The following is a 16,207-nucleotide window of genomic DNA, read 5'->3' as shown; positions in this document are numbered from 1 at the left end:
ATACACTGAAGGTGCTCAGTACACTTTTGGTTTTCTTATTCTTCTGCAAGGATGAGTCACCCACTGGCCAAAAGGCCTCCCCACCCAGGCCTGGGGCTGGTTTCTAATGAGTTACCTGCAAGCGTCCCTACCTTCCTTGTGGCCACCTGTGCATACTGTGAACAGCTGGCTGGTGGGAGGGAGGCTGTGGGTTGTGGGCTAGTCTTTTTCTTCACAAAACAAACGGAGTGCAAAGCACACTGAAATGTAAAGCACCCTGGCCTGGCAGACAGGAGATGGATGTGATCCCAGGGAAGCCACCAGCATGAAGCAAGATGTTGCACAATGTTGGTGGCTCCGGCAGACTGTGTGACCATAGGCAAACCACCTGATCCTGTGGGCTTCAGAGTCCTCCTCTGTAATATGAGGTGGCAAACTCAAATGCCTAGATCATCCCCAGGTCTGATATTCTAGGGTTCCAAGCTAGACCCTATATCAACCTTTATTGACTTAATTAATAGGAGTTCAATTTAACAAGAAGACTCATTTTACCTTCTGACCCCAGAGCCTGGTAATTTGCTCAGGAAGTTCTACAGGACTATAGGGAGGAGGAGCAGCAACAGGGGTCACAGACAGAAACCAGTTTTCCTAAACCAGGTCAGGCCAAGCACCCTCGTAGTTCTGCCCTGTCTCCAGCCACCATCGCAGGCCTGGTCTTGTTGGTGTGGTTCCCAGGAGGGTCCTGGAGAAATAGGGACCAGGGGCCCCGCCTTCCTCCCCCTCAGGAACATGCAATCACAACTGGCCTGGGCTTCCCTCCAGGATCCCGACACAAAGTGGAGAAGGTCCAGAAAGCCCGGAGAACAGGGCGGGGATCTGGAGTAGATCCCAGCAGGGCTGAGCACCCTGAACAAACCTGGGAACCTGGCATCGGGGGCTGGAATGAAAGTGGGTGGCACAGCCCTGACATACAAAGGTTTGTCAGAAGGCTGAAAAAATGACTGTAAAAGAAGGAAGGGAGGGAGGGAGAGAGATGGGAGGGAGGGAGGGTAGATGGGTGAATGATGAATGGATGGATGGATAAGAGGATGGATGGACGAGTAGATGACGGATGATACATGAATGATGGAGAAATTAATGAATTAATGAACTGGAACCTAAAGCAAAGGAGTTTAAAATAGTAAAGGGATTCACTTCTTCCAAAAGGAAGCGCAGCAACATCTCTTTTCTTCCTAAAGAAGAAAAGTGAGTTCATGTCATCTGAATCATCTAGGAAGGAAAGTGTCAGATGGAGTCTAGTGTCATTAACAGAAGTCGGCACTCTTCAGAAGGAGCCACCCCTGGCTTCACTGTGCTCCCAGAGTTACCCACCTGGGACTGCAGCCGGGATCTTAAAAAACACGTATCTGGTCTTTCCCTTGTCCGCAATGGCTGTGCCTATGTTGAAGACATTTCCAGCTGCATCGTAATGAGGATGAGCCGTTGCCAAATTTACAGTCACATATTTACGATAATCAACCTGCAAAACATGACAGGCACCTAGTTTTACAAAGGGGAGAGGATAAAGTCCTGTAAAAAGCTGACTGTTCTAGGCTAAGAAAGATGATGGTTATTTTTGCACATCTCCTGATCTGAAAATAAGGCAGACTTCACCTTTAAAGAGGATGTTTACTCTTGCAACCTGATATAACCCCATGGGTGGTGGGGGAGCCTCCTACCCCAAATCAGTTGCAGGGGGGTTGATGAGTTTGTGTGTTTCCTGTGGCAGTTTTTCCGGATCCTGCTGCTTGGCCCTGCCAGGTGGGGTCAGGGGGTTGTCAGTTGGAGACAAAGAGCTCCGATCAATGACCTCTGAGGCAGAGAGGCAGCCTTTAGTGCTAATCTTGGTCGTTGCTCTGTGTCATTCGCCTAAGTCATTTAATTCCTCCCCTTCTGCATTCCACAGAGTCAGAAATCTCCAGGCCTCTCTCATAGGACTATTCTGGGAACAGAGAGGTTACAAAAACATTTGGTCAAAGCAAAATTCAACTAGCAAGCTCAGTAATGACCCCACTCTGAACAGGCCACAACTGTAAAATAATGAGGTGGCCAGTGAACCAGCTGTCCCCCATTCATCCCCCAGAATAGCACAACCTCCAGCCAAAAGTCAGGCAATTCTCCCTTCTCTCCTAGTATTTCCTCTCTGCAGCTCTGTGGAACGTACTAGTGCCATCTAGCTTAAAAGGAGCTGGACATAACTTCACAGCTAAGAAAAGCACTCCTTTTAACAGATTGTTAAAATTTATTACGAAGACATTGAGGCTTTGAACAGCCAGCCGGAGAAAATTTAAAGTGGGCCTATTGATTTTCCAAAAAAATGTAGACTTCGTTCTGCCCAGGAAGGTATCTGCTTAGGCATTTATTTTTGTACCCTTGGTCTTTGCCTAATGCCTCCCTCTTCAGATCAATACAAGGTAGGGCTACTGGGAGTCCTGGGTGTTTCAGCACACCCATTCATTCATTCATTCATTCATTCATTCATTCATTCATTCAGACTCCCACTGAGCTCCCATTCAGTGCCAAGGACTATGAACTCTGCTATGGGTTTAACTGTATCTTCCAAAAAAATACGTTGAAGTCCTAACTCCTGGTACGTGTATTTGGAAAGAGGGTCTTTGTAGATGTAATCAACTTAAAATGAGGTCATGCTGGATAAGGGAGGGCCTTAATCCAATGGTTTATATCCTTAGAAGAGATTGGAGTGATACATCCATCTATCAGCCAAAGAACACCAAGAATTGCTGGCAACCACCAGAAGCTGGATGAGGCAAGGAAGGATCCTCCCGTAGAGCCTTCCGACGGAGCCTGGCACTGCTGATACACTGATGTCAGACTTCCAGGCCCCAGAACTGGGAGAATAAATTTCTGTTATTTTAACCCACCTTGTTTGTAGTACTTGTTACAATAGCCTCAGGAATGAATACAGATGGAAAGATGGAAAGATACAGTCCCAGCCCTAAGGGAGCTCAGAATCTAGCATAAGTGCTGTGCTGAGGAAACCTAAGAGCCAGCGGCATTAGAGGAGGGGGCTCCACCCATGAGTTCCTGCAGACCACGTGGCCTCACCCAGAGGGTCCCTGTCTTGAGTCAGGAATTGATGTTGGTTGTAGATTCACTGATACCTTTTCCAGAGTTTCCAGGGTCTGTGGGTTGATTTTTCGGATGTAATTGGTCTCTGTGGTGGCATAGAATTCTTCTCCACACCTCATGATGTTAATCAGGCAGTTGTCTGTGAAATCAGGAATAATGTGGGCCAGGTAGGAGAAGGCTCTAGAGAGCAAAGCAAATCAGCGGGGTCAGGGGCTGTGTCCACCAAGCTGGAAGCTTCTGCTTGAGGTGTTTTTCGTTTTCCTACTTTAAATGCTCTACTTCAACTAAGGAAGGAAAAGAACTTGGTCCCAGTGGGTTGCTTAAAGAATCTTGAGGACTCTGATAACAAGCTGCCCAAAGACACCACCGTGTTGAATCATCTAAGGAGTCAGTCGGCTGGGACAACATGGCCACCAACTGAGCCCTCCGCAGCCCTCAGAAATCCAAAGGTATCCCATACCAGAGCCAGAAAGAGCTGCTGGGTTATTCTGAAGTATTTTAAGAAGCTCTACAGAAATCATCTGTGTACCCATAACGGCTCCCAAAGACTAACAAAACAGCTAATCCCTGCTTTTGGCAGGAGTGTGAGTCCACACTGGTTACCTCAAATGAGTTGTGTTTTTTTTAAAAAATCGGAAAGCCGACTAATTTTGAGTGAAGAACTCATAACTAACTTGATCAGAAGGCAAGCTCAAAGCAGGAAGAAAAATCCTGTATCAGTGTATTGGTTAGTGCTCCCCCTATTGGCAAACAATGGAACAGCAAGGATGTCCCAGGGAGTTGTGGTTTTAAATTCATTTTCTCCCCTTCCAATTTTCCTCACTGACTCTACCCCATCTGCAAATGTAAGTTCAGTGCAGTTCTGGAAAAGCAGAAGCAATCTTCTACCTCCAGGCCAGTCTAGCTGTAACGTATTTCATAACTCTTCCATATCTTAAGAGCATCAAGAAGGAGACTGACAGCAGGCCTGATTCCATGGCCAACAATTTAATTGCTGAATATGTCATATATTCATCTGCATCATAACCCAAGTGATTTAAAATGTATACAACTAAAACTCTTCCCCTATCCGTTTTCCCCATTTGTCAGTTTCCCACTCCCTTATGGATCCTTCCGGAGTTTTTTTATGCACGTACAAGCAAAAATAAATCTAGATTTCCTTCTGCCTTTTTACACAAAATATAGCTTCATATACCTTTATATAACTTCCTTTTCCCCTACACTTAATATATCTTGGAAATATTTCCATTCAGTCCATAGAAAGCATTCTCTTTTCTTTTTACTTCCGCCTGGCATTTTCTTGTGTAGCTATACTGTTATATATTTAACCACTCGTCTGTTGATGAACATTTGATATTTTCCATTCCTCAATATAACAAATAATGCAGCGATTAATAATCTTGTACATCTGTCATTTCAGACACAATCTCTAGACTGAAGAGAATGTGCATTTGTAATTTCGATAGGTATTTCCAAACTGCTGTCCCACCAGCCACGTGGAGAACCCCTAATGATCAGTCTCAGATGCTCTCTGCCTCTCTTGCCATCAGTGACCAGGAATCGCACAGCATATATATATGGGCAAAGGCCAATCACGTGAAGTTTTCATCCACGCGAAAGGCAATTGTCAGAGGAGCAAACGCTGCTTGTTTTGATAGAAAAGCATGACTAGATTCAAAATGGACAGTTACCTGGAAAATATGTTTTTGGAGGGGTCTGGATAGGCCATTGTTCCAAACTCCGACACCACAATCCTGTTTGCCTTGACATTGGCGTTGTAGGTGTCACTTCTCAGGTATCTGCTCCTGTAATGGACTTCACCTGAAAGAGAAGCAGCAGAATCATTCTAGGCCGACACCTTTATGGGGCTTTAATGTCAATTTCAGCCATTCCAGGGGTTTTACTGGAGGAAGATGATATAAAGTGTGGATACAGTGGTGAGCAGGACAGGCGAGAGTTCTATCCCTGAGGAAATTCAAGTCTCCACACGGAGATGAATCCTTACTCCAGTGTCTACTAGTCACGCACTTGACATGTGTCAGAGGCAGCCCCAGTCCCCTCCGCTGTAATGTGGAGGTCATGATACCTTTCTTACAGAGTTGCCGTGACATTTAAGGCCTGTAAAGCACTTAGCACATAGTAGGTGCTCAATAAACACTACATATGCTATTGAGATGCAGTGGGTAGAGTGGGCAGGGCTTTGGCTCTGGGTTAGTCCCAATCTAAGTCCTGTGACCTCAAGTGCCTCTTCATCTCATTGAATCTCAGTTTCCTCAACTGGAAGGTGGGGATCACACAGTTCTCCCCAACTAGTGTTAGCAGTTTTAAATGAGATGGGATGCTATAAGGACTTTGAGCCATTGTCACACATTGATAAGTGATGGCTCTGAAATTCTAGATTGTCCAACAAAATCCTGGGGGCAGGAAGACTCACCTGGGGGTTGGGAGGCCACACACACTGGTCTCCAGCCCCATACTACACAGAACCTGCTTTAGGGCCACCTTGGTCTCCCCTTGAGCTGGCCTGTCCTTTTCTGGTCATTCTCTCTGAGGGGCACCCTCCATAGGAACTGGCTAAAGTGCTTTGGGCCCTATGGCACTTTACTTGAAATGCCGAATTCTGTTCACTTGAAATGTAAATACCCAGCTCAGGCTGGTTGTTGACAGGCTAGGTACTCATTTCCTATAAACAACCAACCACAGAGCACGGAGCACTCAGAGATCACAGGAAAATGTGTCTCTGGAATGGCTCAAGGCTGACACTCAGCTTTGAGGCTGAGATTAAAGAAGGAGCCACCACACAGTCCCTACCACCCTGCTCATGGGATAGTCCAATTAGCCACATTCCTTCTAAAGGGATACAAGTAAACAGACTCCTGCTTGGAATCTTCTAGAACTGGGTCTGATTTATGCAGAGGGGGAAACACACACACACACACACACACACACACACACACACGTGTATATATGTATGTACATATATATGTATAAGTATATATACACATATTTTTTAAAGCAGCCTTTCCAAAAGGCTACTTTAGAACTATAACAATTGAAAAAGTCAGCTTCGGAAAGGCTAAATTCTCAAGAGCTCCTTTGTCTGTAAATCTTGGTGACTTTGGCTCTTGGAATTCACATATTCAAATCCTCCTGGGACAATAACCTTGCCTTTTATTAGAAAATTATCGTGTATGGCTGAGGGAGACCTGGATTCACACATCTCTATGCCTGCTTTATACAAACGTTTTACTTTGAAATCATTTTAGACTTACAGAAAAGAGCAGTCCTGATACCCTTCACTTGGTTTCCCCTACCCCACTCTGCCTCTTTTATTCAAACCTTTGTTAGCTTTTTAAATCATTAACTTCTCTGGCCTCTACTGAAGGCCACAAGCCATTTTTATTTGCCTTCTTGTTTCAAAGTCTTATTGGTTTGGCAGTAATCTAGGTTCTCCATGCTGGCTGTACTCTAGAATCACCTGGTGTTTTTTAAAAATTACAGAAGCCTGAGTCCCACCTCACAGCACCCTGAGGGGCTTGGTCTTGGGTGGGACTGGGCAGCCAGGCTGGCTTTTTTTCAAACGGCAGTGTGCTCAGGGGCATCTGGGAAATGTGTTGGAAACATAAGATGCTCTGTCCCTAATCTTCAGGATTCTGATTCACTCAAGCCCTGAGGGATGGGGGCTAGGAATATCTATGTTTGTGTGTGTGTGTCAGGATTTGCAGCTTTAATGAGCATCCCAGGGGATTCCAATGCAGAAGGTCCACAAATCATCTTTTGAGAAATATTGACTTTGTATTCTCTGCAAATCCAAGAACCCTCTTGAATCATGATAGAAGTACTTAACATTTTTAGTTTATATTTCTGCTGTTAGACAATGGGGAGCCATTGAGAGTTCTAGAGGAGAGAAGAGACATGGCCAAGCTGTGCCACACCAACACTGGCAATTTGGCAGCCTTGAGAGGATTGGGCTGGAGAGATGGGGAGACATGGTAGCTGGCAGGATGGGAGAATGGGGACACACTTGCATAAAGGTCAGGACTTAGTACTCTAGATTTAGAGAACATTGGGCTTATATCTGACCACCAACGCCTCTTATTTGTGTGCATTTGGGAAAGTTCCTTGGCCTCTCTGGGTCTTAAACGCTTATCTGTAAAATGGAGATAGCAACAATGGTACCTACCTCAGGAGCTATAGTGAGGGCTGAAGTGTGGATGGGCGCGAAGCACCTGGGCCAGCGGCCAGCAAACATTTCCTGCAGTGAGTATTGAAGAGATGGGTTGGGAAGGTATTGTGTCCTTCTACCAAAACAATCTTTACCTCATTAGCTTCATTTCAGCTCCATAAAGTTTTAAAGTGCCCCCTCTGGGCCAGGCCCCATGCTAGGTGATGAAGATACAACAATTTGAACAGGGAACCCGCACTCTGGGCCCCCCAGCTTATGCTGGAGGAGGTCAAACTGATCATTGCAGAGCAGAGTAAGGCATGCCCAGGTTCAAGAGCAGGAAGAGAAAGGGTGAGTAATTGGGTGTACCCTCTACGCTTTCCAGCCAGTTCCAGATTATGAATAAAACTGAGTCTTTCATGCTACTGTATTATGTCCCTCCCTGGGCTAGCCAATTCTTAGAAGCAAAGAGCTCAGCATGTCTTTCATATGCAAACTAACCAATCCAGAGCCAGACCTGGTCCATTCACCCTAGGAGGCAATATTCCTCTGCTTTAACTATCCCAGGCCTAGGTGCCAGCAACTAGAGACCACACCACAGCTCAAAGCTCACGGAAATTGCTCACACAAGCCAATGCTAAATTGTTTACCCAGGCCTGTCGTGCTGTTCCCTTGAAACCCCAATAAAGGCCGTGACCTACATGCTTCCCCTGCTCCCCATCTTCTGCCTTCTGACCACCCTGGTGTTTTCCCACGTGGCCTAGTGCTGGCCAGTCCCTAGGACCTATAGTATAATAACCATTGTTTTCCTGAGCCTTTCTGTGTCTCCTCATGTGGTCACACCTATCTGACCATCTCATAAAAGAATACAAAATAGCTACTTAACTTTGACAATACATTTTTAGTCTGAAAACCTATTAGAACCTTTTAGAATGTATAAACAACGTGGGATAACATTGGTCATTTGCGTATTTATCCAATTTGAGGATTTCGGTGGATGTTGGCCATGTTTCTGCAAGACAGCCTTGTCGTCCCTTGTTGGCTCACTTTTCTCTGGAGGTCTCTATGGAAGCATGCCAGAGCCACTGCTGGGGAAGCTGTGAGGAGTCACTTATGCAACCTGCCATTTCTCAGGTAGTTGGGGTGTGTGTGAGTGTGTGTGTGTGTGTGTGTGTGTGTGTGTGTGTGTGTTGGGGTGAAACAGGGACAACAGCTGCGAAGTTGAACTCTGGTCAACACAAGTTCAGATTTCAGCCCTACCTCAGTGACCTTGGATAAGTTATTCAACCTCTGCAATGTTTCCATTTCATCTGCAAAGAGTGGACTGGAACACCTCCCACAAAGCATGAATGTGAGTATCAGAAATGGATCACCAAGGACCTGGCAGCTCTGGGAAGCAGAGCCTCATGGAAAGGAAGCCATCTTTCCTGTACCTCTTCCAGAACGATGCGTATTTCCCCGAAAATCATTAGTGACTTCTGTTTAGGAAAGGAGGAAATTGGTAAGGCTTAGGACTGTCAGGATATATGGAACCACCCACATTATGGCTGTCAGTAAAATCTATAAGTTTTTGCAAACTCAGAGCTCATGGTTTTCACACATGGTGTCTCCATTCCTGAAATGTTTGACATTTGAAACATTTGAAATGTTTCATGTGAAAACAGAGTCTGCATTCAAAACATAATTGCTGACCAGCTTGAAAGAAAATATAGTTACGCAAAAATAATAGTTAATGCTTATTGGGCACATTTTATGTGCCAGACATACAAAGCTCCTACACATATTAATTCCTCTAAATCCCACAGCAACTTGATGAGATATGCTACTGATATCTTCGTTTCATAGAGAGGAGACTGAGATACAGAAAGAAGGTCAGTAACTTGGCCAGGGTCACAGAGCTTAAGTACAAGTTAGCTGGGATGGTGGAGGGGGTTTCAAATCCAGGAACAATGGTGGTAGTTTTTAATCTATTGAGCATCTACCAGGTGTCAGGTCCTTGTTAGACAGCTAACTTCTAATTATCATGACGACTCTCCAGGAAGGATGACTGAGCTCTTTTTACTGATGAGGAAACTGAGACCACAGGAGATGAAGGCACCACAGTTTGCCTCGGCTAGAACATGGGGATTAAAGAAAATTTTCACCAAGCTGAAGTTCCTGGATATGAATTTGCCCACCGTGTGACCCTGAGCCTACTAAAGCCTCATACAACCTATCCTGAACCTCTTTAAGAACTCGGCTCGGCTACTGAAGACAAACCAGCTCAATGGCCAACGGCACAAAGCTTACAAGTCACTTCATGAGCTGGTCACCTGAACTCCGAATTTTGCCTTATTTGTGAAGCTTCCTACTTTCTGCCCTATATTCAGTGTCCACTCAGGGAAAGCCCACTGAATATGTTGCTTGAGTGACATGGCTCTCCTTTGCCTGGTGTGCAATACATTCAGCTTTGTTCCTTTCAGCTCTGCATTCTCCCTATTGTGATTCGATACATGTTTGATTCCACAGCCAATAATCCTCCATGTGCTCTTGCCCACCTTATTGAGAATGTATAGTATTTTGCAAGTTGAACTCTGAAAAAAAAACTTGGCCACCTTTCCAGGGAAGTTTGTAGTTATGGTTGGTTGAATAATCGCCTCCCCAAGATTTCAGTGTTCTAATCCCTGGAACCTGTGACTATGTTACATTGTAGGTGTGATTAAATTAAGGATTTTGAAAAGAGAGATTATCCTGGATTATCTGGGTGGGCCCTATGTCATCACAAAGGTCTGCATAAGAGGGAGACAGGAAGGTTAGAGTCAGAGGTGTGATGATAGAAGCAGAGACAGAGAGTATGTGAGAGATTGCTGGCTTTTAAGATGGATATGGGATCACAAACCAAGGAATGCAGGCAACTTCTAGAAACTAGAAAATGGACTCTCTCCTGGAGACTCGAGAAGAAATGCAGCCCAGCCAACACCTTATTTTAGCCCAGACCTATTTTAGACTTCCAGAACTGTAAAAGAATAAGTTTATGCTGTTTTAAACTACTAAACTTGTGGTAATTTGTTACAGCAGTAACAGCAAACTTATACAGTGCTCTTACCATCTCTAATTGTGAAGCAGTGGAGCAAGGCTAGCCCATCAAACCAATGGTTGTATCTGGTCTCCCCCACCGTGTGCTTCCCAGGCCCGTTACGAAGCAGGGTTCCCTGTAGCCATGCTGGAATCTTGCCTGTTAGGAGAAAGAATTTTAGTTTCCAGTTTCCGTGTCTAAATAAAAAAGCTAGAAGAAATGGCCATGGAAAGGAATTGAGGACATAGCTCCGATACCACTCACTACATCCATTCATTTACTCAGCAGCCATTTGCAGAACGCGTATAATATGCTAGCACTGCGGGTACCAAGAGGAATAGGCACCGTCCCTGTCCTCAAGTTGCTCACCATCCATTGAGAGACAGAGACAGAGGAATCTCTGTGCAACAGGGTGGTTAGACATTCAAAATACACTGTGGTAGAACCAATGCAACAGCCTCAGCCAGGGGGCTGCATGGAGCAGAACCTCCCCCTGATGTGGGGGGGAGAATAGGAGGCTGAGGGCTGCTTCCTGGAGGAGGTGACCTGGATGAGTCGTGAGGGAGAGCAGGTATTTGCCTCACAAAGGCACGAGAAACAAACATTCTAAAACCGTGCTGTCCAATGTGGTAGCCACCAGCCCCATGTGGCAATGGAATACTTGAAATGTTGCTAGTCCAAACTGAGATGTACTGTAAGTATAAAATACACACCAGATTTTAAAGAGTAAGTATGAAAAAAAGTAAACTATTTCATGAGCAATTTCAAAAATACTGATTACATGTTGAACTGATGTTTTAGACATGTTTGGTGTGTTAAATAAAATATACTATTAAAATTACTTTCACCTGTATCTTTTTGCTTTTTTTAAAGATTTTTTTAAAAGATTGTTTTAAAGATTTTATTGGGGAAGGGGAGCAGGACTTTATTGGGGAACAGTGTGTACTTCCAGGACTTTTTTCCAAGTCAAGTTGTTGTTGTCCTTTCAATCTTAGTTGTGGAGGGTGCCATTCAGTTTCAAGTTGTTGTCCTTTCAGTCTTAGTTGTGGAGGGCGCAGCTCAGCTCCAGTTGCTGTTGCTAGTTGCAGGGGGCGCTGCCCACCATTCCTTGTGGGACTCGAGGAATTGAACTGGCAACCTTGTGGTTGAGAGCCCACTGGCCCATGTGGGAATTGAACCGGCAGCCTTCGGAATTAGGAGCACTGAGCTCCAACCGCCTGAGCCACCGGGCCGGCCCTTCTTTTTGCTTTTTTGAATGTGGCTATTAGGAAACTTAAAATTGCACATGAGGCATACATTATATTTCTATTGGATAGCACTGCTCTAAAGATAGGGTGCTGGGGAGAACGTGAGGCAAATTTTACACTATGCCCGCAGGACTCATCTCCGATGGCTCTCAGTGGTCAGTGTCGTGACAATGCCCCTTGTATTGGCTTCCCTCCCAGTGTTTCTTGGGATCAAGTCCCAAACAAACTACTTACATCTGCATTCTTATCTCTGGAGGAACCTGAACCAGGAGATCAAAGACCAGTTCAAAGACCACAAGATATGCCAGCTGGTTAGTAAGACCGGACTGTAATTTTCGAGTGAGGACATCATAAGTATTGAGGCTGGAGTCAAGCAGGGGCCAAGTGACAAAGGTCAACAAGACCACATCCCAAGGGCTTTGATTTGATGGTCAGAGGAATGGGACACCTTTGACCGTTATAACAGGGAATAGTAAGATCATTTTTCTGCAATTTTTTTAATTGATAAAATTCACATAACAAAAAAGACACCATTTTAAAGTGTACAAATCGGGGTTTTTTTTTTTAGTATATTCACAGTGTTGTGCAACCATTACCATTATACAATTCTAGAACACTTGCATCACCCCCAAAAGTTAGCAGTCACTCATTCCTTAGCCCCAGCCTCTGGCAACCACTAATCTACTCCCTGTCTCTAAGGATCTGCCTCTTCTGGACATCTCATATCCAGGAAATACGCTCAGATTTGGAAGTTTCCAAAATTGTCTTTGGCTGTAGTGTGGAGTGTAGACAGGAGGAGGAACCAAGGGGAAGGAGGAAGACCAGAGAGATGAGGGTGGCAGCAGCGGGGATGGAGGAAAAACTATGGAGCAAAGAGACTCGAAGGACACAGAACTCATAGGACTTGGAGTCTGATTAAATATGGGGAATGGCAAGGGGAGCACTCCAAAACATGCCAGCCAAGACTCTTGCCTTGGGCAACTAAGTAAATGGGGGGAATATTCACAGAGACCCAGGACACAGGAGGAGCAGGTGAGGCAGAGCAGGGAAACATGAACCGAAGCGTAGAGTTAATCCATAGGGATAAGGAAAAGAACGTTTACTGAGCACTATGCAATTTCCAAGGTATTTTCTCAGTTCAAATCTCCCATGTGACTTTCCTTCTTCATAAACGCTCACTGTCGTCCTCTTTGTGAAAAACATCCAGTCCATCTCTCCAAAGATGAACCTGCCTGTGAGCCTGAGCTGACCCACTCGTTCTCAGAACACTGAGCAAACTCTGCCCTGGGGGCCTGAGAGTTCAGACCTGGTCACTGCCCTGTAGAGTTTAAATAAGATGGCACCAGGAAAGTGGCAACACAGAAGAGGAGGAGAAAGCCAGACAAATGAACGAGACACAAAGCCCACTGAAGGAATGTTCCTGTGAAGGACGCCCCTGTGAGTCTCTTTTACTGGCTCTGCAGGTATTCCCATGCCCAAATCACCCGTGATACCTGAGAGGAAATCACAGCAGGCTCTCCATGCCTTCCCGTGGGCATGTGCAGCAGCGAGAGTTCAATCCTGCTTGTCCACTTTGAAACTAATTCAGGATGCACACATTTGCACGAATACAGCACCCAGTTGGAATGGGCCACATTTTGCAGAATAATTGCATGGTACATATGCCAAGTGCAGTATTCTGGGGAGTTTTCTCCTGGAAATAGTGAGAACAACTCTCTTCTTGAAAACTGAGTTATAACGTATAAAAGTGCACCTCGATTTTCCAGAGAATGTGTCTGGATTACGGGTCATTTTCTCCCATCCATGTACTGTTTTCCAGATTTTCCACAAATAATGTACAAGTATTACTTTTATAAGCAGAGAAAAGCATACATCTAAATATAAAAGAAAAGCCAACCATTTATACAGAATGCTCACCTGTCACTTTGGCTGTCACGGGCTCGAGTTGTTCTTTCTTATCTTTGCCAAATAGTACATCCATCACCGGATGCAGTGAGAGGTGATACTGACAGTGAACAGACACTTCTCTCCTTAGCTCTGCTTTTTCTTTCCTTCAGGCTCTCCTGCAGCTTCCTTCCTTTACAGATACCTTCTTCCCTTTTGGTGCCACTTGTTTCTCCCTTTGCGTTTTCCCTCTCTGAGGGCCTGGTATCTTTTGAGTGCCAGGAGGGGGTGGGGAATGTGGGGTGGGGGGTGGGTGGGTGGAGGGGGATGCCGCACCGGCACTATTTATGTTTGGTCAAAGGTCAATTCCCCAGCCAGGTGTTCTAGTTAATCTTTAATCTTAGCGTATCCCCCACTCTCCCTTTCCAGTTCCATTTTTGGTTCAACAAAGGAGTCTCTTGCTGGGTTTAGATTGACGGGATAATTTAGCGGTGCATTCTGCTTTGGTTTGCTGTTGGAAATAAACAAACCTAGGAGGTGGAGGTGGTTTATAATCAATGAGAGTCTGTCAGAACCACCAGTGACACCTGGAATTAGAGTAGCCAAGAGCTCGTCCATCATGTGAATTCCTGTCAATCATGTGAATTCCCACTGCCCATCATGGGCCCTTCTTTTGCAGAGATGGGTTTTTTTTGTTTTGTTTTTAATGAAGGTCCCTGAGTCTCCTTCCCTCCAAAGATCTATGTGTAAAGAGCAACTTAATTCATGATATTTCTTTTTTGGAGAAGTAAACATAAAATGTTTCATGTACCCCATTTAAACAACAAATGTAAAAACCCAAAAACTCTACTCACGAACTTTGAGGAATAGTAAAAAACAAATTTCAGCTCAACTTCCTATCTGGTCAAGAGGAAGAAATGATGCCTGAATGTGATGTTGGGGTTTCCCTATTCTCGCGCGTCTCAGTGTGATGCCACTGCCTAAAATCCATGTTGAAGTTGCTGTGAATGTTGGGTGACGAGTTCATGAACTCGTCTTACTCATGCTACTTAAATAAAGAACCAGCCATTCCTCTCTGGGTAGAATAAGGAAAGGGGGTGGTGCCTCATCTGGGTCTCAGCCAAAGCCATGTCCCAGAGCTCAGTCTGAGAGCAGCCTGGGCTGGCTGGGCTGCCACTCTCGCTGTACATCCCATTCACCTACCTGGCTGAGCTACACTCCAGACCCACTGATTCAGAATCTCTGAAGATGGAGCCCAGCCCTCAGTGTCCTTACGATGTCTCCAGGTGATGCGAACGTGTGCAGCAGATGTTGAGAAGCCCAGGTCCAGGGGTAGATGCTACATGTTTGTGTGGAAAGAAGATTCACATTCCTCCCGTTTCTGTGTGTTTGGGGTATGTTACTTATCCTCTCTGAGCCTTCATTTCCTGAACTGTAAAATGATGTCAAAACCTCAAGGGTATTGTAGATCAAGGGTCTAGCAAAAGCACCTGGCCCCAAACAATTATCACTGCTACCTCCCTTCCTTTCCCAGTCTCTCAGAATGCTCTTCCCTTTGACTTACATTTTCCACTAAGTCCCATAAAAACTTACCGGTTTATTTTACTATCTGGTCTAAACATGTGTACCCACGTCAGGGTGATTTATCCCTAGGTTGTGAAAGCTGGGTCCTTGCGAGGGTTAAATGAGAGTGTCTGGCATACAATGAGGGCTCAGGAAAAAATAATTCACACCACCAGAAGCAGCAGCTCTGCTGCAAGAAAAAAAGAAAAAAAAAGAGCTCAGGGCTTAGCGATCAGAAGACCTGGGTTGGGATCTCAGCCCTACGTATTTAAAAACTCTGTGACCTTTGTCACATGACCCTCTGAACATCACTTTACTCTTGCAAAACAGGATGGCAATACATGTCGCAGGGTTTGTTGGGAGGATTGTACTGAAATTGTAAGTGAAGGGGCAGCCGGATGGCTCAGTAGGTTGGAGCTCAACCTCTGAACAACAGGGTTGCTGGTTCAATTGCCACAAGGGCCAGTGAGCTGCACCCTCCACAACTAGATTGAAGACAACAAGCTGCCGCTGAGCTTCTGGAGGGGCAGCCAGATGGCTCAGTTGGTTAGAGCGCGAGCTCTTAACAACAAGGATGCCGGTTCAATTCCCGTATGTGATGGTGGGCTGCGCCCCCTGCAATTAAAAACTGAAAACGGTGACAGGACTTGGAGCTGAGCTGCGCCCTCCACAACCAGACTGAAGGACAACAACTTGGAGCTGATGGGCCCTGGAGAAACACACTGTTCCCCAATAAAAATTAAAAAAATATTGTAAGTGAAAACATGACCGTGCTCTCCTTTGTTGTTCATTTGGTATATTCAGAAAAGGAACGGCCCCCATCCACTGAGCACATTCTCTGAGTCAAATGCTTTGCTAAGCACTCTGCATGTACCAGCTCGCTCTGGTCTTATATAATCCTATAAGACGGGTATTCTTAGCATCGTTCTAGAGATGAGAGAACTCAGAGAAGATAACCAACTTGCCTTAGGATACGCAGCTACTAAGAGATGGAATTAGGAAGCCAAACCAAGCAGCCTGACTTCAAAGTATGTACTCCTCTGTGACAGTTCCACACAGCTCCCATGCACAATGGATGTCTGCCAGATTTTTACTAAATGAAGTAACAGGTGGAGGACCCTGACAGAGTCAGTCTTGGGTTGATATCATTGCCTCGTTTTATACTACTGAGGAACCAAGGCAAGC

General features: G+C 45.2%; 1 protein-coding gene across 1 annotated transcript in view; it reads right to left on the bottom strand.

The window, feature by feature from the left end:
• BCO1 (beta-carotene oxygenase 1) overlaps nucleotides 1–13,556 on the bottom strand; it is a gene marked incomplete at its 5' end in the record, with an annotated part of 49,851 nt that extends 36,295 nt beyond the window's left edge. Inside the window, 5 exons of the mRNA XM_081031066.1 lie at nucleotides 1,351–1,498; nucleotides 3,141–3,288; nucleotides 4,800–4,929; nucleotides 10,359–10,487; nucleotides 13,493–13,556. Of these exons, the coding sequence (XP_080887192.1) occupies nucleotides 1,351–1,498; nucleotides 3,141–3,288; nucleotides 4,800–4,929; nucleotides 10,359–10,487; nucleotides 13,493–13,556 (619 nt within the window). The remainder of the gene's footprint in view (nucleotides 1–1,350; nucleotides 1,499–3,140; nucleotides 3,289–4,799; nucleotides 4,930–10,358; nucleotides 10,488–13,492) is intronic.
• Nucleotides 13,557–16,207: the final 2,651 nt, after the last annotated feature.

Source organism: Rhinolophus hipposideros, assembly GCF_964194185.1.
Source record: "Rhinolophus hipposideros genome assembly, chromosome: 21".
Taxonomy (NCBI): Eukaryota; Metazoa; Chordata; class Mammalia; order Chiroptera; family Rhinolophidae; genus Rhinolophus; species Rhinolophus hipposideros.
The sequence above is the reverse complement of the archived record's forward strand: the minus strand, read 5'-3'. Positions and strand labels throughout refer to the sequence as shown.